General features: G+C 36.2%; 1 protein-coding gene across 1 annotated transcript in view; it reads right to left on the bottom strand.

Moving 5' to 3' along the window:
- Positions 1-19,505, bottom strand: part of Spats2 (spermatogenesis associated serine rich 2) — a 52,810-nt gene extending 33,305 nt beyond the window's left edge. The window contains exons 1-2 of the mRNA XM_047550992.1: positions 19,462-19,505; positions 2,226-2,304 (exon numbers count right to left, since the gene is read on the bottom strand). Coding sequence (XP_047406948.1) covers positions 2,226-2,237 — 12 coding nt within the window. The 5' untranslated portion in view covers positions 2,238-2,304; positions 19,462-19,505. The remainder of the gene's footprint in view (positions 1-2,225; positions 2,305-19,461) is intronic.
- Between the last annotated feature and the right edge of the window lie 4,537 nt (positions 19,506-24,042).

Raw genomic sequence — 24,042 nt, 5'->3', positions numbered from 1 at the left:
CATGAGGGGGCTTTTCTCATCTGATTTTCTATTTTGGTGCTGGGAATTGAACTAAGGGGCACTTTACCACTGAGTTTTATCCCCACCCCTTTATTTTGAGACAGGGTCTCACTAAATTCCTTAGGGCCTCATAGTTGTGATCCTTCTGCATCAGTCTCCCCTGTCACTGGGATTATGAACCTGGGCCACTGCACCCTTGATTTTCTTTCTTTCTCCTTTTTTTGATCAGGGTCTTAGGGTCGGTTCTGCTATGCTACCCAGGCTGGCCTTGGACTTTTAGTTCCCCTTGCCTGAGGCTCCCAAGTAGCTGGGATTACAGGCATGCTCGCACTGCCCCCAGCTTCTCATCTGATTTTCAACTTGGGTCTCTTTTCTCTTATCCATAAATTTTAGATCCTAAAAATATTCAAGTATTTACCAATTTGTTTTACTATACAATATAAGACTATTGAATGAAATTTAAAATTTGTAATTTTTTTTTTTTTTTTTTTTTTTTTTTTTGGTGGTGTTGGGGATCAAACCCAAAGACGTGGGAATGCTAGCCAAAATGCTATATCACTAAGCCACACTCCCAGCCTGTAATTCTTTTTATCACTCTAAACATGTACACTAAGAATACGGTATTCAAATGTTAGTGGGAAATTCTTTAGTTCACTCTTCTGTAAAGGTGAAAAAATTTTAAAGTCCCGATCTTACGTAAGACCTGTTCTGATCCTTTACCAGGACAAACCCTGGGCCCTTATGGCCATTTGTGGTAAATACCATTTGTTACTCAGACTGGCAAGGAGTACCCAGTTTAGACTTGCCACTCTGTTTTCAGTCTCCTCTATATTTTTGGCGTCTATGTAGATCCCTTACTTCTTATGTTCAGTTACACATTTAAAATAATACCTGTAACTGGCTCTGTGGTGCAATGGGTAGTGCACTGGACTTCCAGCCAAACCTGCGATGGTCATTTAAAATGATATATGCTTTTTTTTAATTCGGTATTTCTAGGTATCTTATGACTGAAATGTCTTCAGGTTATCTAGTCAGTTACACTGCTCAAAAAGGAAGACTTTTAGCTGGGTGCAGTGGCGCAGGTCTGGAATCCCAGCAGCTCAGGAGGCTGAGGCAGAGGATCACGAGTTCAAAGCTAGCCTCAGCAAAAGCAAGGCACTAAGCAACTCAAGTGAGACCCTGTGTCTAAATAAAACACAAAATTGGGCTGGGGATGTGGCTCAGTGGTCAAATGCCCTGAGTTCAATCCCTAGTACCCTTTACCCCACAAAAAATAGGGAAGACTTCTATAGATGAAGAGCAACGCTGAGGGAAGTAAAGCAACCTGTCCAATTAAAAAGCAGATTCTGGGTAGCTGGGGTTGTGGCTCAGTAATAGAGCACTTGCCTAGCATGTGTGAGGCACTGGGTTCAAATTCTCAGCACCACATATAAGTAAATGAATAAATAAAGGTCTATCAACATCTAAAATATATTTTTTAAAAAAGCAGAATCTGTACTTCAACAGAAGTCTTTCTTAGTACTCTTTTCTCCCCTCCATTGTTATTATGCTCTTTTTATTTCAGACTTAATTGAATGATGTTAAAATTTTAAAACCATTTAAGTGGGAAAGTATATAGACCATAATTTAAAGTGGGCTAATATATACATTTTTGAGATAAGCAAAAATGTAGCATTTATCCCTAAAATGTGAACATTAAGCAAAACTTAAGAGATTCAATGATATAGGTAAGATACTGATAATTTAAAATGTGAATGTATTTATAATAGTGAATCACTGTTATGTCTGTGACTCTATAATCAACAATATAAATTTTTTAAAAAGACAATGCACAAAACTTTTGTTTGTTTTCTTCAATATAGCTTGCTATGGGTTTTATTATGAAAAACACCTATTTTCCTCCAAAGGAATGCTACTAAGAAAATCTGCTGTTCTTGTTCTGTAGTCTCCTGGACTTAATCATACAAATAATATTGCATAACATTAATTAGTAATAAATGTCTTCAAGACAATTTAGAATGAATGTATGTAGAGACATGCAAAGAAAATCACGTTTGCATTTAATAGGCTTTAACTCTTCAGCATCATTATGGTAGTCACCCTCTAATGGCATTCTCCTTTGTTGCTAAAATTTCCCTTTCATAATGAGTTTGTGATAGTCACTGTCTTAGTACCTAAATTTTCCTATGATGTTCAAGTTTGTTATCCATGATAACCAGTCTTACCTTTTCTTTCATGTTCTCAAAAGTACCTCCCTGGGCCAGTACAGTATTGGACTGTAAATCAAAATGAATCCTGATGAATCTGAAAGAATAAGAAGGGACAAACATTACACGATTTAAAAAATACTGTATTTCAGGTAGGTACGATGGGCCATGCCTGTAATTCCAGCAGCTTTGGAAGCTGAGGCAGGAGTTCGAGTTCAGGGCCAGCCTGGGCAACTTAGTAAGTAAGACCCTGTCTCAAAATAAAATTTCAAAAAGAGTTGGGGATGTAGTTCAGTAGTGGAGCACCATTAGGTTTAATCCCCAGTACCACCTCCCCACAAATATATATTTCATCCCTAAGATATAAGAGCCAAGACTAGCTGCATTTTGCCTATAAAACAATTAACAATAACAGTTGCTACTTGGCAAATCCTATTATGTAGATAACTCATAACTACATTTTGAGTTAAACTTATAAAATTTGATTTTACTAGAAAATATACATCTCATGGAAAACACTAAACCTATCAGGTGTTATTATATTGTCCTGTAATCCTTGATAGCTTTCTTTATCCTCCGTTAATTTAAAAGGCCCTGAAAAATGTTGCAAATAAATAGCTCCGATGGTAACATTTAATACTATGAGTTCCATGAATACATTTATTGTGTTCCTGATATGATGCTTGATAAAACAATGTACTCAGATTTACATTACCAGCAATATATCCAAGTTTACACTAAATAAACTAAAACTACCCAAGAAGCAATGTAAACAAAACATAACAAAATCTGTGTGTTTAGTTTAAATTAGGGGAAAACATGATTTAATGTAATTTTCTAAAAAATCCAGATTTTAGTCTCTCTATATTTATAAAAAAGGTTATCTACAAATTTAATCAGCTTTTACCTGTGACTATGTGATCAGTAAATGACCTGTTTTAACACTCAATAACTTTGTTTTCTGGTGCCTCCCTACCCTGGTACTGGGAATCAAACCCAGGGGCTCATGCATGCTAGGTTAGTGCTCTACCACTTAGCTACGACCCAGATCTTTTTTACTTTGAGATAGGATCTTGCTAAATCACCCAGGTTAGCCTCAAATTTGTGGTCCTACCTGGGCCTCCAGAATAGCTGGATTATAGGCATGTACCTTTGCACAGGCTAACAATTTTTTTTGCAATCCAACAGAGATGCAATGGTTAGAGTGCTTTTCAAATTCTGATGTATACACTTATCATCTGGGGAATCTTATGCCAAAATGTATTCTGTTATTCAACAATCTGGTCTGTGGCCTGAGATTTTTATTCACAGGTGATATCTACAATACTGATCCCTGAGCAGTACTTGGGAGTAGCTTGGAAGCTAAAATTTCAACAAGAAAAAGGAAAAATTATGAGAAAAGGAGTATGAAAAACACCCAAATTCTTCTGCTATTGCAGATGTCTTAATTAAGGCTTTTTTTTAACAGCTTAATCTTTTTTTTTTTAACAGTTTAATCTTTATCACTTCCAAATACTTCCTAGTTGCTATGATGCCAATAATTTATAAGACAGAATGATTAAGAATATTTTTATTTGATCTAATTAATTTTGTTATTTTTAGATATACATGAAGAGTGTATTCTGACATATTATACATACATGGAGTATAATTTTTTCTAATTAGGATTTCATTCTTGTGGTTGTACATGATACGACGTTTCACTGGTCCTGTATTCATATACCAACACAGGAGTTATGTCTCATTCATTCTACTGTCTTTCCTATTCCTGTCCCTCTTCCCTTCCCTTCAATCCCCTTTGTCAAAACCAATGAACTTCTATTTTTCCCTCCACTCCTTATTGTATATTAGTATCAGCATATCAGAAAAAATCATTCAGCCTTTGTTTTTTGGGGATTGGCTTATTTCACTTAGCATCATAGTCGCCAATTCCATCCACTTACAGGCAAATACCATAATTTCATTCTTCTTTATGGCTGAGTAATATTTTATTGTGTATATATGCCACATTTTCTTTATCTGTTCTTCTGCTGAAGGATACCTAGGATGGGTTCCATAGCTTAGCCGTTGTGAACGGAGCTGCTACAAACAATGATGTGGCTGTGTCACTACAGTATGCTGATTTTAAGTCCTTTGGGTCTATACTGGGGAGTGGGATAACTGGGTCAAATGGTGGTTCCATTTCAAGTTTTCTGAGGAATCTCTATACTGCTTTCCAGAGTGGTTGCACCAATTTGCAGTCCCCAGCAATGTATGAGTGTACCTTTTTCCCCACATCCTTGCCAACATTTATCATTACTTGTATTCTTGATAAATGCCATGCTGACTGTAGATGGAATCTCAGTGTTGTTTAGTTTGCATTCCTCTAATTGCTAGAGATGTTGAACATTTTTTCATATATTTGTTGACTGACTGTATTTCTTCTTCTGTGAAGTACCTGTTCAATTCCTTTGTGTCGGGGTTTAGGCCGGACCCCTGGCCCTAGGTGTGGCAAGGCTAAGATGGCGCCTGGCAGTGAGCCAGAGCAGTTAACTTTTGCACAAACAACTGACATTATTTTGAGGAAGTTCCAGGGATTGGCTAAGCTCCCTGATGGACAGTACAGGTCCACTATATGCCTGCCTTTGCTGCCTGTATCTGTTATGCTCTCCCCTCGTGCGAAAATGCTGATTGGTTACAAGTACTGTATATATTGGAGTGTAAGTTCCTCAAAGAGGAGAACAAAGGAAGAACTGAGAGGATGGGGGTGCGCGCAATAAAAGGGCAGAAAAGAACCAGGTGTCGTGTCTCTCTGCGGGCAGGGAGCGCGACACCTTTGCCCATTTATTGATTGGGATATTTGGGGGTTTTATTGGTGTTAAGTTTTTTGAGCTCTTAAATATCCTACAGATTAATGCTCTATCTGAGATGCAGATGGCAAAGATTTTCTCTCACTCTGTAGGCTCTCTCTTCACATCCTTGATTGTTTTCTTGTTTTCTTTGCTGTGAAGAAGTTTTTTAGTTTCACACCATCCCATTTATTAATTCTTGATCTTACTTCTTGGACTTTAGGAGTCTTGCAATTAATATTTTTACACCAGAAGTAGAATAAAGGACATAAACCTAGCTTATGTCACTTCAAGAGAAACTATGCTAGCCAGTTACCAATGAGTCTTAAATTAATTTAGATCTAACCCCTGTTAATACTGGCAGTTTCAAGATTGTTACTCAAATGAAAAAAAAATCAGTTACACTTAACACCAACTTAGTATTTAGGCCTGAGTCTTCTACATGACTATATAATAGTTAACTGTCACTTATCTTTATCAATTGAATTGACACACAGTATATAAAGATCTTATATAGCCAAAGTACTATCTAGAACCTTCTCAGAATCACTATAAATCAAGCAAATGATTATAACTTGAATGTTTTAATGTACTCCCCTCCCCTAAAGATGTATCAATGAACAGTGTGAGATGACACAAAACAGGCTAGGAATATAGCTTAGTGGTAAAGTTCCACTTGGTTCAATCTCTGATACCAAAAAAAAAAAAAAATATATATAGGCAAAGGTTGTTTCAAGGCAGTAAGGATGACACAGAAATATCTGAGCCTGATTATCTCATGTATTAAATCAACTTTGGGCTTATTTTTCTTTCTCACAGTGGTGTCAAATCCAAGACTTGCACATGCAAAGCAAGTACTCTACCATTGAACTACATCCCCAGCCCAGCTAAATCAACTTTGAATAGGTATCATGACAATCTCTGAAATAGTCTAATTCTGTTAATTTATAATTTAATCTGAATATTGTATTTTTATAATTAACTTGGTCCAAAGTTCTGATTATACTCTTATCCAAGATGTCTGTTTATCAGAAACAAAACTAAACAACTACTGGCAAGTATATGGGAGAAAACTGGAAGCTTGGTACACTGTGGGCAGGGATGCAAAATAGTTCAGTATCTATAGAAAGTCATGGTAAGGCTGGGCTTGCCTAGCATGTGCAAGGCCTGGGGTTCAATCCCCAGCACCACCAAAAAGAATAAAAAATTTAAAATAAATAAATAAATAAATAAAAATCAGGAATTCATATGTGCAGAGACATGTTTATGGTGGCTGGCACTGGGCCAAGAGGTGGCACATAATTAGTGTTAACACGGCGTGATCTACCTTTGCCTGATTAGTTAATGTCTCCTCTTTGCTAGTGGTCAACAGATGTTCCTCATTCTTGATTGGTACCATGGCACATGCTCCAACCGTGCTACTTAATCCTAAGCTGATTGGCTGCCTTAGGGTATATAAGACATTCTCTTTGCCTGGGAGGAGATCGCAGAACGCAGGACTAAGCAGACAACTAGGTCGCAGATCACAGAATGAAGATCGCAGAACGTGGGGGTCACAGGTTGCAGGTCGCAGGCCACATGTGGCACCCCACACCTTCAAGAAGTGACCCACCTTTAAGAAGCAGTAGACCTTTGATAAGCGTAGCCTCTCTTAAAGAGTAGCACCTCTAAATCTAAGCAAAGTCTCTCTTCCTCTAAGCAAAGTCTCTCTTCCTCTAAGCAAAGCCTCTCTTCCTCTAAAAATAAAAGTAAGCAAAGCCTTTCTTCCTCTATAAACTAGTGAACAAGCAAACAAGCAAGGAAGTAGCTCAGACAAAGATAATAAAAGTAGTTCATGTCCACCTCCGATAAATTCCCAGGGGATTGTTGCTACGGGCAGCAACACACATGGTGGTTCCTTAGACAATTAAACACAGAACTATTATATGATCTGGCAATTCCACTTTTAGGTATATAGACTAAAGAATTGAAAGCAAGGTCTAGAAGAGATATTCATACACTCATATACAGTCGTAGGCATAGAGAACACAATAGTGAACAAAACATCAATGGTTCCTGCTCACTCAGAGCAGTCTAATGCTTCTAGTGCAAAAGAGCAGTAAAAATAATATTCACTATCTCAATATGATAGCAACTATGCATTAATTTATCAAATTGTATAGTACTAAATATATATGACTGACTCCAACAATAACACTATTATGGAGTAGAGATTATTAAAAGTTTGACCACCTTGGGTCCTATCTTAAGAAGTTTAGCAGAGTTAATATTAGAAACACATAAGACTCTGTGAAATACTTAAGTAAATTCAATGATTATTCATGGAAAGGCAGATTGCATGGAAAGGCCTACTTACAGCAGACATAAGTGTAGAGGGGAGATTCAACACAGGCATTGAGTCTTAGGATTCTCTTAAGACTAGTAAATTTGTACCTCTGAATTTGAAAACTAAATGCCTTTTTTTGCTAATACAGATGATGGCAAACTATTACCTCTGAAGTGAGGAGAAAGGAGGGATTATAATCCCTCTGAGAATACACTCCCTTAATTTTCTGTTGATGAGAAAATCAGTTATGGTATTACTCTTGTCCAAAGTCACACAACACAGTAAGCTGTACTGCAGAATCAAGAAGGGAATCCAAGTTTTGTGTTACACAATGTTAGTGTTGTTATTCATCATATAAATTGATTCCCAAGTTGCCATTATTTTAACAGTATTGGCATATTCTTCTAAACATCTCAGATTCTTGCTATTACTTGCTGATATTCCTTAAAGACAAAAAGCAAGTTGGGTAACAATATTAATTCATGTTTAACCATAGCCAAGCAAAGGCCAAAAGATGTAAGATCCAATTAAATGCAGGTAAAACCGAGAGATGGAGAAGCCTAAAAGTTCAAGCATCATGTCGAGTGCAGTTATCACTGGTCATATTTTCTATTATCAACTTTTTTCTTAAAAATTAAAAAGATTTTGCTAAAGTGGTATCTCATGAACAATTTAAACAGACTGAAGGGGCTGGGGTTGTGGCTTGGTAGTAGAGCACTTGCCTAGCATGTGTGAAGCACTGGATTTGATTCTCAGCACCACATATAAATAAATGAATAAAATAAAGGCCCATCAACATCTAAAAAATTTTTTTTGAAAAAAAAAAAAAAGAAAAAACAAAAAAAAACCTTAAATTGTTGACTGAATACATCCAATAATTGACCATAAAAGAAAATAACCAGTCTGGAATTGCTTTTATTCATGCCAACCTGGAGAGACAGTCATAGTAAGTCATTTAATAAAATTACAAGAAGAGCTGGGTGCAGTGGCACATACCTGTATTCCAGTGACTCAGTAGGGTGAGGTAGAAGAATTGCAAGTTCGAGGTCAGCCTCAGCAGTTTAGTGAAGCCCTAACCAACTTAAAAGATCCTATTTCAAAATAAAATAAAAAGGGCTGGGGATACAGCCTAACAGTAAAGTACCCTAGGGTTCAATCCTTGGTACAAAACAACAACAACAACAAAAAAAAAAAAAAAAATAAGAGAAGTGCTTTCTTTATGGGCTCTCATGTGAAATATGAGTTATTCTATATAAATATGAATGCGAGGAAAAGAAAATTTCTGTCACAGTAACTACTAATAACTCTTCTGCCTTCTGCCACCTTACCACTTAAACATGGTAGAAATACAACTGTTTCACTGTTTCGGTAAGACATAAGATATTCAGGACAAAGAGAACACATGAAAGCGGAGCAAATGAATGATGGGAAATTTAGAACAACTATGTCAAAATGCCATTCTGCAAGACCTCTAGGTCTGCTAATTACTAATACTACCACTAAATTATTATTCCTGTTACTACTGTGTATTATTGTAGCCTTCCAAAATGCTAACACTTTCATACATTTAATTCTTCAAAAGCTACTTCAAAACATTTATCTTTGCTGTCAACTGCCAAACACACCCAACCTCTCAATGGGCTAGAAGAATGCAGACTTAGTCTTACCAACTGATCTTCCTACCCATCTCAGATGACCATTATGGCTAACGTGTTCAGAAAATCTCCACACTTAAATTACCAATCTGCTAAGTATGTATTCAATGAAAAAAGGCAGCTTTTTATCCTCCTGTTTAAATTTTTTCTTTGCTCCTTTGCTTCATCAATCACAGTCTAAATGATACTGTTTCTGTTCTTGTAAGACAAAACACTCTGGGGAAGTCTCCAAACTTCTAGAATGAATTCTGATTTTTTAAGGTATTACTTGATGGAAAAAGGTCAGGGTTTTTATTAACAAGAGAGACAAGCAATTAAATCCTACCTTATTCTCTCCAATAGGTTTTCCCAAGTTTCCAACAGGTACACAGAATAAGCTTTTATTTTTTTTTTAACTCCAAGAAATCTTAAGGGCCTCACTGTTTAAGAGGTTTGTTTGCTCCAATAATAATTTCATCAATTCCCCCACGACTGATGATTGGGTAAGAAAGTCAATCCACCTTCCACAAACCATCTCAGCAATACATTCCAGAGAATAGCCAGTAGGCAATGTTATTGATTGAGTGACCAACTTCTTCTGTTTCAACGCCATCTCTCATTAGTCTGGAATTAGTTGTCTAATACACGAAATTAAATGCATAGTTTAAAAAACTTTCTTTCCTTCTTCTCACTGTTCTTTAGATTCTAGAGAATTCTACCAAATACACCAGGAAAGAAATTCTATTCTCTAGTACTGGGGATGGAACCCAGGGTCTCACACATGCTAACCAAGTACTCTACCATAGAGCTATACCTACAGGCCAGAAATTCAATTCTCTAAGTTGAAAAATTAAAGCTTTGAAGAACTAGTATTCTACAAAACATTCAATATTTCCCCCTCTCCACTCACTCTATATCCCTTGCTTCAAAGTACAGAAATGAATAGATCAGGGGATGGAGTTCTGGTTCAGAGGTAGAGCACTTGCCTAGCATGTGTGAGGCACTGGGTTTGACTCTCAGCACCGCATATAAATAAATGAATGAAGTAAAGATCCCGCAACATCTAAAAAATTAAAAAAAAAAAAAGAAATGAATAGGTCAATCCTAATCTTATGTTTTGCTCCAACAAAATAACAACTTTTCTCAGAAAACTACAAACAGCATTGAAAAAAAATCTGTTGCTCTTGTGCAAAAGAGAATTAAATCTGTGAGCTTTTTCTTTCTTAAACTGATTTATGGATCAATAATCTATCTCAGTTTTAAACATTTTTTGTCTCCAATTATGATAGCTTTGAGTGCTACAACTGTGAAGGTAAGAGACACTATTTGGGAAGGTAAGAGACACTTGTTTAAACCCATTCTGCCCTGGTGAAATGTTCACTAAACGAATGTTATTATAAAATATAGCCCCAACTGAGTGCAGTGGCACCACCTATAATCCCAGTTACTCAAAAAGCTGAAGCAGGAGAATCACAAGTTCAAGGACAGCATGGGCAATTCAGCCAGACTTGGTTCATAATAAAAAAGATGGAAACTGGGATATAGCTCAGTGCTAGCCTAACATGCAAGAGGTTTGATCCCCAGTACTGTCAAATAAATAAGTAAATTCAATGCACTTACAGTGCACGCACACAAAGTAATGCAGTTGACAATTTATCAGAAACAAACATCCAAGTGCTACTAATCAGATCAAGAACTACAACTCAGCTAGCACCCTGAAATCTTTTGTGCCCCTTTCCAATCATCACCTCCTCCTATTTGCCAAAGGCAACTATTCTCCAGACTTTCACTTCCTTTCTTTATATCTGACACCACTTAAGCTCATGTCTTTAGTTTTACCTTTATCTATATAAAGCAAATAACTGTATTTATTTCATTTTTGGTGTGTGGTTTGTTTTCTCAAAATTGTATTTGTTGATTCTTGCAGATTAATGTGATTTTTTCACTTTCATTGATGAATAATATTTCATTATATGATTATGCCATTATTTATATATCTATTCTCCTAGTGGTAGAAAATTGGGTTGCTTCCAGTTTGGAGACTGCTGTTTTGAATATTTTTATAAAAGTTCTCTGTTATACCTAGAAATAAACTTCTGCTGAATATACAAAATAACAGAATTAAGTCATATCATGTGCATATCTTCAACTTTACTGCACAACATCAAACAGTTTTTTCAAAGAAGTCACACCAGTGTAGATGCTCACTAGCAGTGTTTCAGAGTTTGTTGCTCCACATAATCTTGGTATTGTTAATCTTTTTACTTTAGTCATTACTCTCTGAGAGTAGTAGTATGTCATTATAGTTTTGATTTCAGTCATTTCTAAAGAGTGAACATCTTTATATATGTTATTAGCCATCTGGATATTCCTGACATACCTACTTTTGCCCAGTTTTTAAAGGGGGAACTGTCTTTTTCTTATTGATTTGTAGTTGTTCTATAACATGATATGTTCTATAACATGATAAAAGCTTTTCTCCCATTCTGTAACTTGCTTTTTCACTCTTAATTGGACTTTTTCATGAACAGTTCTTAATTTCATTGTAATAATGTACTGACATTAATTATTTTTAGAAATTTTATTATTTTTTGTGGTACTGGAATTCAAAGGCCCCTTCCCCCTAAGCCACACACCCAACTACCTGAATCCTTTATTTTGAAAAGTCAGGGTCTTGCTAAATTGCCCAGGCTGGTCCTGAACTTGCGATCCTCCTGTCTCAGTTTCCTGAGTTGCTGGAATTACAGTCATAAACCATCATGCCCAGGTCTGACATTAATTCTTTACCTCTTCTCCTTTATGGTTAGTAGTTTTTATGTCTTATTTCAAAAATTTTCCCCAGTGGGGCACAGAGACACACACCCATATTCCCAGTCTTGTCATCCCAACAACTCAGGAGGCTGAGGTAAGAAAATCACAAGTCTGAACCTTGCATTTTAGCAAAACCTTGTCTCAAAATAAAACCTGAAAAAGGGCTGGTAATGTAGCTTAATGGTAAAGTGGCCCTTGATTTAATCCTCAGTACTGCAATCAATCAATCACTAAATAAATAAATCTTGCCTTGAGATAATGTCAGAAACTTCCTTCAATTTAAACCACTAGAAGGAAGCACAGACAAAAAAGTTTAGTTTTGTGTATATTACTGGACACAAGTTAGGGGTGTATCATATTCTTTTTCTGAGGGGTGCAGGGGGATGAGTGTGTACCAGGGATTGAACTCAGGGGCACTTGGCCACTGAGACATATCTCCAGCCCTATTTTGTATTTTATTTAGAGAAGATCTCACTGAGCTGCTTAGCATCTCACTTTTGCTGAGGCAGGCTTTGAACTGGCAATCCTCCTGCCTCAGTCTCCGAGCCGCTGGGATGACAGGTATGTGCCAGCACACCTGGCATATTTTTCTTTTTATCTGAAAAATTTCAGTAATACATTTTTTAAAAAATAAATGTTAACACCGGGCATGGTGGTTCATGCCTAAAATTCCAGCAACTGGGGAGGATATGGGAGGATGGTAAGTTTAAGGTTGGCCTCAGCAACCTTAGTGAGACTCTGTCTCAAAATTTTAAAAGGGAGAAGGGGACTGGTAGAGTGCCCCTGGTTCAATTCCCAGTACTACAAAAAAATAAAAACGAATGTTACTGAGAAAAAAATGAAAAAATAAATAAATAAAGGTCTCCCGACTCTGAGGTCTTACAGACATTCTAAATTATATTTACAGGTCTTATTATTTTTGCCTTTCATATTTATTTATTTATTTATTCATTCATTCATTCATTCATTCATTCATTCATTCAGCCTTCCTTTCCTATTTAGATCTATAATCTAAATCTTGGAATTGATTCCGAAGGTTTGGGGAAAAAAAAAAAAAAAAAGACTTCTTTCTTACTTTAAGTACTGGGAATCAGTAAGCTACATCCCCAGTCCTTTTTATTTTTTATTTTGAGACAGGGTCCCCAAAATTGCTAAGACTGTCCTCAAACTCAAAATCCTCCTGCCTCAGCCTCTTGAGTTGCTGAGATTAAGGTGTGCACCACTGCACCCAGCTACAAGTAATTTTTTTTAATATGGATTTCTAAACATCCTAGAATTAATTATTAAATGATGATTTATTTATTAAATCATCTTTTGCTTATTGTTCTACAGTGCTGTCTTTTAGATAAATAAAATCTCCATATATGAATAGATCTGTTCATGGAATCTGTTCCATTTACTGTATTTCCATCTTTTGCTAATACTACATTGTATTAATTACTGTAGCTTTACAATAACAATTGATATTGGATAAGCTGATAAAGCAAATTTTTAGACCGTTGACAATGTCCTTTGCCTTTTTTTTTTTTTAATTTGAAACAGGGTCTCACTCAGTTCTTCAGGTGGCCCCCTAAGTTGCTGAGGCTGCCCTTGAACTTGGCAACCCTTGTTCCTTAGCCTCCACAGTCCCTGTTACAGGTATGCACCACTGTTCCCAGCTTATTTTTTTTTTATCTTGACAGAGAGTCTTCCTAAATTTCCCAGACTGACCTAGAACTTGTGATCCTCCTGCCTCAGCCTCCTGAGTAGTTGGGAATTATAGGCATGGACCAAGATACCCCAACAAGGTCCCTCCTGTTTCAGTACTCATTCTTTCTTTTTCTGTATTCTCAAAGTACAGTCCTTAATAAATAAACATTTCTAATTATATTTCTAATTATCTTTTGGATAATGAGCTTAAGTGTTCTGCAGTTAGCTAACTGATATAATTTTAATCCTTTGAAAACTGTAGAGACTGGTTTTATGGCTCAGAATGTGGTTAATTTTTAAAAATATTCCAGATGCACTTGAAAAGTAATTTAAGATATATAGTGATTTTATCTCTATCAGTTTGTTAAGTAAAAATGTCCTAAATATGTCAATTAGGCCAGGTCACATTTGCTAATGATAACAAACCTTGTATATATCCCTACTGCTGCTTATTTTATCAGTTATTGAGACCTATGTTAAAATCTCCTATTTGTTGACTTGTGTATTTTAGTTTTCTCAACTTTTGCTCTAATGTGGTGTTAGAACTTGTATTTTCTTTTTGGTACTGGGAATTGAATCCAGGGGCACTTTTAACATTAAGTTACATCCCCAGTCCTTTTAATTTTTTATTTTGAGATAAGGACTTGCTAAATTGCTGAGGATCTCACTTAATTGTTGAGGCAGACCTTGAACCTGCCATCCTCTTGCCTCAGGCTCCCAAGTCATTGGGATTAAGGAATGTGCCACCACACCTAACTTAGAATTTTAATCTTCCTGTTAAACCTTTTTTCATGCGAAGTAACCCTCTCTTATCCCTGATCAAACCTTTTAACCTTAAAGTCTATTTTGGCTTATGTTAATATAATATAGATTTATATTATTAACCACTCACCTGTAAAAAAAAAAAAATAATGTAGTGAAAAACATAATGACTAGGAATTTAGCACTGCGGTAGAGTACATGCCTAGCATTCTACCAAATCCCTGGTTTCTATTCCCAATACTGCAAAAAACAAGCAAGCAAAGAAATAAGCAAACGCAAAAAACCACAAAGCATAAAATTTACCATCTTAATCATTCTTAACATACAGTTAAGAAATATTATATTCACATTGTTGTACACAAATCTTCATCTTGCAAAACAAAAACTATATTTGTTAAACAATTCTCATTCCCTCCCCAAGCCCCACTGATCTACTTTCCATTCTATGTATTGACCACTCTAAGATACCTCAAATACATGGAATCACAGAGTATTTGTCTTTTTGTAACTAATTTTGTGGTTTTCATTGCTATTAATGTCTTCCTGCACCTCCACCACAGATCATCTTTCTTTGGCATATGGAATATCTCCTGTATATTCTTCAGTGGGGTTCAGAATATTTTTACCTAATTAATTAGCAAGGTACATGAACAAGTAGGACAATTTAGGATTTAAGGACATACTTACTATTACCACTATTTAAGTGCTATTCAGACTATCTATAGTGAAGAACTAGCTATTATTTTGCTGTTTTAACTGCTAATCCTCTGAGGACTAATGCTTTAATAAAATATAATAAAATTGTTTTTAAGTATTAGGGTAAAGAAAGAATTTAGAGAATCCTCACCTTAAAAAACACAAGTGTAAGAGCTGGGGAGTTGGTAGAGTGCTTTCTTCACATCCATAAGGCCCTGGGTTCAATCGCCAGCACCACACACACACACACACACACACACACACACACACACCCCACAAGTATAAAACTGAATAAAAGCAACCTTTCAGAGTCCTAAAAATCCACCAAAGGCAGACAACAAATTATTGAGAAACTGCTAGAGCTTTAGGTAAGAAAAGTAAAGACTGTGTCCCTTTTGCCTATGGTGAGGCAACTCCTTGTTCCTTCTCTCCGGTTTCCTTAAGAACTATAGATTTAACAGAACTAAGATAGCCATGAAACCAGAAGCTTTACTGCCAAGGAGGGCTAGCTCAATTTGAAAAGGACTTAAAAGTCCATAGCTCTGTCAGCTAAAGTGGAGAACTCAATTGGAAGTGAACAGAAAAACCTGAAGTTTTGCAAGACTGAAGCTGGGGTCTTGACTGGGTGCATGGTAAACTAGTAGGAAATTTAATGAGAAAATTCTGGAAATGAGGCAGGAAAAGCTATACAAATTCTGTACACACTGCTAGCTAAATGAAAACTAGACACGTATAGGAGAAACCCAAGAGAAGTTAGAAGAAAGTAAAAGTCAAAGCAGACTTGAGAACTTGTCTCAGTTTACACTACTATACTCAGCAGCAGGGCACTATGGTGAACCCTATGATCCCAGCCACTCAGGAGGATGAGGCAGGAGGATTACAACTTCAAGGACAGCCTCGCAATTTAGCAAGGCCCTAGCAACCAAGCAAGACTCTTGTTTCAAAATAAAAAACTTAAAATGGCTGGGGATACATCTTAATGGTAAAGCACCCCGGGTGCAATCCTACCATCCAAAAAAAGTACCACTCAGCCCACACACATCAATCAGTAAAAGATAAAAGTCTCAAGGGCAGGAGATGTCTTGAGCACAACCTGTACCCAAGTAATTTGCTGACCACTAAGCATTGCTGACATAGAGGCAAGCCCTAAAAAGTCACAGTAAAAAATAAAAATTAAGGTTGAGGTTGTGGCTCAGTGGTAGAGTTTTTGCCTCACATGTGTGAGGCACTGGGTTCAATTCTCAGCACCACACATAAATAAATGCATAAATAAAGATCTATCAACAACTAAAAAAATTTTTAATTAAAATTTTTAAAATGCAAATATATTTGTGATTGTACAGTATGAAGAAGGAAGATTCCCCACTGTGCAAACAAATGGGCAGTATCAACATAATATATTATCTAAACTGTTCACAGGAAGGAAGTCAAGGGAGAGAGGAACTCAGGCTTAGGAAAGTACCTAAACATAAGTCAACAGAAATTGAAAGGGCCCAGTTGGTAGACACAACAAGGGCTTCAAAACAACTAATGTAAATATGTTCAAAGAATTAAAGTATTTCAAAGAAATTTTTAAAAACTATTTCAAAAGAATTAAAGGAAAATATGGTCACAATGACTCAACAAACATACAACAGTTCTTCACCACAGTCTGCATAGCACTGAGTTAAACAGTGGCAACAATGGAAAAGTGTTAAGATTTTAAATAGCCTATTTGTTCATGTACCTTACTAGTTAATTAAGTAAAAATATTTCCAAAGTAACCTGAACACATAAATAATAAAAAGGAACTAAAAAAACCTAACTGAAAACACAAAAACTAGTCAGGTGCAGTAATATATGCCTATAATCCCAGCAACTCAGGAAGATGATCATAAGTTCAAGGATAGCCTCAGCAGTTTAGCAAGACCTGACTTAAAATGAAAAATAAAAAGGGTTGGGATGCAGCTTAGTAGTAGAGTATCCCTGGGTTCCATCTCCAGTAGGGGGTAAAACAACAACAACAACAAAAAACAATACGGAGAATCTGAAACTGATGGTGAGACTGTAAAATGGCACAGTCACATTGGAAAACTGTTTGGCAGATTGTTGGAAAGTTAATTCCACTTCCTAGGTATTTTGGTGAGGAAATGCAATCATATAACTACACAAGGCTGGGGATATAGCTCAATTGGTAGAGTGATTGCCTCGCAAGCACAAGGCCCTGAGTTCAATCCCCAACACCGCAAAAAAAAAAAGTGCCCATATGACTACACAAAGTCTTGTAAGTAACTACACACAATTTATAATTATTCTTAGCCCAAACTGATAACAATCTAAATGAATGGCAACTGGTAAATGGATTAACAAAATGTGATATAACCATACCACTACTTAGTAGTAAAAAGAAGAAAACTACTGACACAGTCATTAATATGCAGGAACATAAAAAAAAAAATCACACTAATGAAAAAGTCAGACATAAAAACTATATTGTGGGGCTGGGGTTGTAGCTCAGTGGTACAGTGCTTGCCTAGCATGTGTGAGGCACTGGGTTTGATCAATCCTCAGCACTACATAATTTAATTAAATAAATAAACGTATCATGTCCATCTACAACTAAAAAAAATCTTTTTTTAACTATACTGTGTTAATCTGAGAATGTGAAATTTCTAGAAAAGACAAAACTATTAAGAGACAAAAAGAAGATCAGTGTTTGCCTGGACTTGGGAGTGGAAATAGGAATTGGTCACAAACAGGTTAAGAAAGAACTGGGGTATGAAGAAAGTGTTTTAACATAGGGTTATAGTAGGGCTCGGGATATAGCTCAGTGGCACAGTGCATACCTAGCAAGCACAAGGTCCTGGGTTTGATCCCCAACATTGGGGATCATTGGGGATCAAACGGTTGTTTTGATGGTTACACAACCACAAATTATACTAAAAATAATAAAACTGTATATGGGCAATTCCTTTTGAGGTACTGGGGGATTGAACCCAGGGGTACTTTACCACTGAGCTACATTCCTAGTTCTTTTTATTTTACTTTGAGACAAGGTCTCACCAGCTGAAGCTAATTTGTGATCCTTCTGCCTCAGCCTCCCAAATTGCTAAGATTACAGATGTGTGCTACCACACCTGGCTAAAAGAGTCTAAACACTTTTCATTTCCATATGCATTTTTCTATTTTATAGACAGCATTAGTGCATGGACCAGACACTAAGAACTACAGATCCGGGTGTTGGCTGAAAGACTTAAAGGAACAAACAGTTGTAACCGAAACTGACTTAAGCCATTCAAGTGTAATTCCACCAAATATTTCATGAAATAAAGAATTTACAAGTATTACTGACAAAAGGATAAGATGGAAACAGTCCATGATTGAATAAAAACAAAAATCATTACAAAAAAAGTTGTAAATGAGATGCCAGAGAACAACTAGCATAGCACCTTTTAAATATAGTACTGTATAATCAAATTATAGAATAATTATAGATTATTTTGACTAATAAAACTCAAAGCAATGAAAATTTTAACTTTAGATAAATTTTGATACTTTGTTCAGATGTTATGCAAAACAACTTTATGTATAGATTTGTTTCAGAGACAGTCCTAACAACATTTTCTAACTAAATATAAATCTAGGCTAAATTCAACCAAAACTGGTTAAGCACTAATGTCTATAATGTAATTTAAGATGTAAATTCATTTTATAGCAGATACCAATCACAAAAGGCAATGATACTTTTTTCACAGCTCTGGCAAAACAGACATGAAGTAAAGACTCTACTTTTTAAAAAGGTCAAAGCAATCTACTAAAGGTAAGTTTTTAAGGAAAAAAACAAATGTAAACTTTTTACATGAAGTTATTTGATTTTCAAATCAAGAATCTTATTTCTATTATAGTACTTCTTATTTCCAGGATGAAAACCGATGTTTAACATTTCAAGCAAAACTGAGAAAACACACCAAACTGAATCATATTAACTAAAAAGAAACAAACTTGGATTATAAAAAAATTTTCAGCTTATAAATCTCATTCCATAGAACAGTTCAGCTTCTTTACTCATATTATTGCTCTAGGATCAGATTGGAGGGGGGGGTACCGAGGATTGAACCCAGGGGCCCTTTAAACACTGAGCCACATTCCAAGCCCTTTTTGTAATGTACAAAGCTGCTCTCCCGCCCTTTCCGTTGTAGCCATGTCCCCACTCCCAACTACTGTCAGTCTGTGAATATCCTAGCTAGCTATTGGTTCATCAGTCAGCTTGCAAGTGTCCTTCTCCGTTATTGGTCCCCTGTTAGCCAGGCAGGATTCAACTGCTTCAGGGCACCTACCCCGCCATCTTTTCTCTTGCTTTTTCTCTCCTACTTGCTTGCTTTCTTTGTCCTCCTTGCTGCTTATCGTAAAGGTCAGAACGTTCTCAGAATGAGAACTTCTTCTTGGTCCCTGACACTCCTCGCTTTCCACTCTCTCTAGCGCGCACCCTTTCTCTTTCCTTTCTCTTTTACTCTCATTTTTTCTCTTACCCTGCAGGGAGACACTTTGTTTGCTTAATAAACTCCCTTATGTGATTTCCCATGTCCGGTGTGGTTTTCGTGGGATCTCTTACACTTTTACATTTTATTTAGAGGCATGGTCTTGCTGAGTTGCTTGTGGCTTCGCTAAGTTGCTGAGGCTGGCTTTGAACTCACTGTCCTCCTGCCTCAGCCTCCTGAGCCACTGGGATTACAGATGTGCACCACCAAGCCCAGCCTTCCTTTTGAGTTCAGATTTTCTTTATAAAGACTTATTATAGGGCTGGGGATATAGCTCAGTTGGTAGAGTGACTGCTCTTAAGCACAAGGCCCTGGGTTCAATCCCCAGCACTGCAAAAAAAAAAAAAAAAAAAAAAAAGGCTTATTATATAATGAAACTAAGACTTTTAAAACCATAAACAACTCTAGTATATTCTTTTCTTTTCTTTCTTTTTTTTTTTTTTTGGTACCAGGGATTTAACACGGGGGCATTAACCACTGAGCCACATCCCCAGTCAGTTTGATTTAATTTTATTTGAAGAGAGAGTCTCCTTAAGTTGCTCAAGGCCTTGCTAAGTTGCTGAAGTTGGCTTTGAACTTGCAATCCTCCTGCCTCAGCCTCCTAAGCTGCTGGGAAGAGTGCACCACTGTGCCCAGCTTAGTTTATTATTTTCTTATAATGAGGTTTTTGAATTGCCAAGTCAAAATGAATTTCCTTCATAATTAACATGTGAGACCTGGATCTTTGGAGTTTTGTTTTGAATTAAAGAACACTGAGTGGACTGGGGTTGTAGCACAGTGATGGAGTGCTGCCTTGCATGTGGTGAGGCACTGGATTGCATCCTCAGCACCACATAAAAATAAATAAATAAAGGAACTGCATCCATCTACAACTAAAAATATTTTCTAAAAAAAATTAAAGAACACTGAGTCAGGTGTATTGGTGTATGCCTATAATCCCAGTGACTCGGCAAGCTGAGGCAGGAAAATGGCAAGTTTGAGGCCGGTCTCAGCAATTTAGAGAGGTTCTAAGCAACTTAGCTAGACCCCAGCTCAAAATAAAAAGAGCTAGAGATGTAGCTTAGAGATAAAGTACCCCTGGGTTCGATCCTCAGAACAACCACAACAAACAACAACAACATCAACAAAACAACAAAAAAACCACAATAGAGAAGATTAACTTTAAACTAAAAGTTCCAAATGAGGCTGAGGCAGGAAGATCATAAGTTTAAGGTCAGTCTCAGAAATTTAGTGAGATCCTGTCTCAAAATGAAAAATAAGGGCTGGGGTTGTGGCTCAGTGGTAGAGCACTTGCCTGGCATGTGTGAGGCCCTGGGTTCAAGCCTCAGCACCACATATAAGTAAATAAATAAAGGTCCACTGATGACTAAAAAAAAATTAAATAATAATAATATTAGTTATATATTATTTATAATATATAATTATTTATAATTTAATATTAATATTAAAAATGAAAAATAAAAAGGATTGGGGATGTAGCTCAGTGGTAAAGTAGTCCTAGGTTTGGTATCAAAAATAATAAGTAGACGGATGGATAGATAGAATGAGAGGGAAAAAGTCAGGATGCCTATGGTCATTCTTTTAATGAATATATTCTAGTTATGTAGTGCTATTTCCAAAATTGTCATTTTAAATTTTTGCAGTTATGCTAGGAAAGTTGAAAAAACTTACAGAGCCTTTGTTGTCCTTCTCACTATAACTACTTTTGATACTTCCTGATTCTCTGTACCATTTATTTATTTATTTATTTATTTATTTATTTATTTATTTATTTATTTATGGTACCTTTTATTTTAAGAAGTTAAAGTAATAATCCTGGAAAGAAAACTAAAGAAGGAAACAAAAACTGAGGCATTTACTCTTATTCAATTTCCTTTCTCTGAGGATACAGAACATCCTGCAGGAAGTCATCCCCTACCATATCTCCCTAACATATGTTCACACTCCAAATATGAACCATCAGGTTGCATTTAGCTTTCCTGAAAGTTTATTACAATTTGCTAAATTTGTACGAACAGAAAAGTAATTGTTACACAAATTAATTCCCAGACTAGTAATACACAAAACTACTATAACCTAATATTCACAAATACTTTGCAAAAATCACTTGAAATGCATTATTAAAAGAATAATTTTTAAATACATACATAATAGTGTACAACCAGAGAAATGAAAAGTTGTGCTCCATAAAAATAAATAAATACATACATACATATAAGTGGTGATCACTGCTCTACAACTTCTTTCTTTCTTTCTTTTTTGGTGGTACTGGAGAACAAATCCAGGTCTCTGCATATGATAGTATGCAAGTTCTCTGCTACTGAGTTATATCCTCCACCATAATTTTTTTTTTTTTTAGTTGGCAATAGACCTTTATTTTACTTATTTATATGCCGTGCTCAGAATTGAACCCAGTATCTCACACATGCTAAGCAAGCACTCTGCCACTGAGCCACAACCCCAGTCCAGACAACCACAATTCTTTAAACAGTTTATGTTCACATGATATCTTACCCTTCTGGCTTTGTTTCCTAGACATTGCAGTTTCTTTGATCCCAAAAAAATACAGAAGAAAAGTATCCTTTTGCTTTGTCTGGGGTCTGAGATTATCTCTGATTTTAAATTGCCCAACAGAAGTCTAGAGTTGAAAGTGATAAACAAAATATCTTGGTAGTATGAAATTCCTTTCACTAGTTGTTAACTGCCTTTCCTTCGGTTGTATCAACTTCTTGTCAGGAAGTATCATTGCAGATAGTCATGGCTCTTTTTCCAGGGAGACTCTGAAGGGAAAAATACAAAAGAACACATTTACCATTAGACGAATGTCTGTGAAAGAAAAAAATTTTTTTTTTTTTTTGCGGTGCTGGGAATTGAATCCAGGGCCTTGTGCTTACAAGGCAAGCACTCTACCAACTGAGCTATATCCCCAGCCCATGTCTGTAAAATTTCTAAGAAATATCCATAGTGGTTTTTTTTTTCGCCCTCTACACAAAACTAGTTTTTTTAAGTGCTCTATAAAGAATGTACCAATTGAAAAGTACTATTTTTCACAAGAAAACAATCTTTGAATCAGATCATCTTAGTTTAGAAAGCATGTTCCTGTATTTTCTTTTGTATCTCCTTCAAATATTTCATCACCATCTCTGCCTCACAAACTAAAATATTTCCATTTATCACTCCCTAAGATCTTATCATCTGATCTTCCTATCCAAATCCAGGTATTTTTCTCTTTCTCTAGAATTCAGCCTCTTGAGAGGTGAAAGACCTCTACAATGAGAACTATAGAACACTAAAAAAAGAAATTAAAGAAAACCTTAGAAGATGGAAAGATCTCCCATGTTCTTGGATAGGCAGAACTAATATTGTTAAAATGGCCATACTACCAAAAGTGCTATACAGAATCAATGCAATTCCAATTAAAATTCCAAGGATGTACCTTACAGAAATAGAGCAAGCAATCATGAAATTCTTCTTGAAGAATAAGAAACCCAGAATAGCTAAAGCAATCCTTAGCAGGAAGAGTGCAGCAAGGGGTATCGCAATACCAGAACTTCAACTATACTACAAAGCAATAGTAATAAAAACAGCATGGTATTGGCACCAAAATAGACAGGTAGATCAATGGTACAGAATAGAGGACACGGACACAAACCCAAATAAATACAATTTTCTCATACTAGACAAAGGTACCAAAAATATGCAATGGAGAAAAGATAGCCTCTTCAACAAATGGCGCTGGGAAAACTGGAAATCCACATGCAACAGAATGAAACTAAATCCCTATCTCTTGCCCTACACAAAAATCAACTCACAATGGATCAAGGACCTCGGAATCAGACCAGAGACCCTGTAGATTATAGAAGAAAAAGTAGGTCCAAATCTTCAACTTGTTGGCTTAGGATCAGACTTCCTTAACAGGACTCCCATAGCACAAGAAATAAAAGCAAGAATCAATAACTGGGACAGATTCAAATTAAATAGCTTTCTCTCAGCAAAGGAAACTATCAGCAATGCGAAGAGAGAGCCTACAGAGTGGGAGAATATCTTTGCCACTCATACTACAGATAGAGCACTAATTTCCAGAATATATAAAGAACTCAAAAAAACTCTACACCAAGAATACAAATAACCCAATCAACAAATGGGCTAAGGATATGAACGGATGCTTCACAGAAGATCTACAAGCAATCAACAAACATATGAAAAAATGTTCAACATCTTTAATAATAAGAGAAATGCAAATCAAAACTACCCTAAGATTCCATTTCACCCCAATTAGAATGGTGATTATCAAGAATACAAGCAACAAGAGGTGTTGGAGAGGATGTGGGGAAAAAGGTACACTCATACATTGCTGGTGGGGCTGCAAATTAGTGAGTGTGGAGATTCCTTAGAAAACTTGGAATGGAACCACCATTTGACCCAGTTATCCCACTCCTCGGCCTAAACCCAAAGGACTTAAAAAATCAGCATACTACAGAGATACAGCCACAACAATGTTCATAGCTGCTCAATTCACAATAGCCAGATTGTGGAACCAAACTAGATGCCCCTCAACTGATGAATGGAAAA

The sequence above is a fragment of the Sciurus carolinensis genome, chromosome 4 (assembly GCF_902686445.1).
Source record: "Sciurus carolinensis chromosome 4, mSciCar1.2, whole genome shotgun sequence".
In the NCBI taxonomy this organism is placed as follows: Eukaryota; Metazoa; Chordata; class Mammalia; order Rodentia; family Sciuridae; genus Sciurus; species Sciurus carolinensis.
Note: the sequence above shows the minus strand (reverse complement) of the source record. Positions and strands in the feature narration are given on the sequence as shown.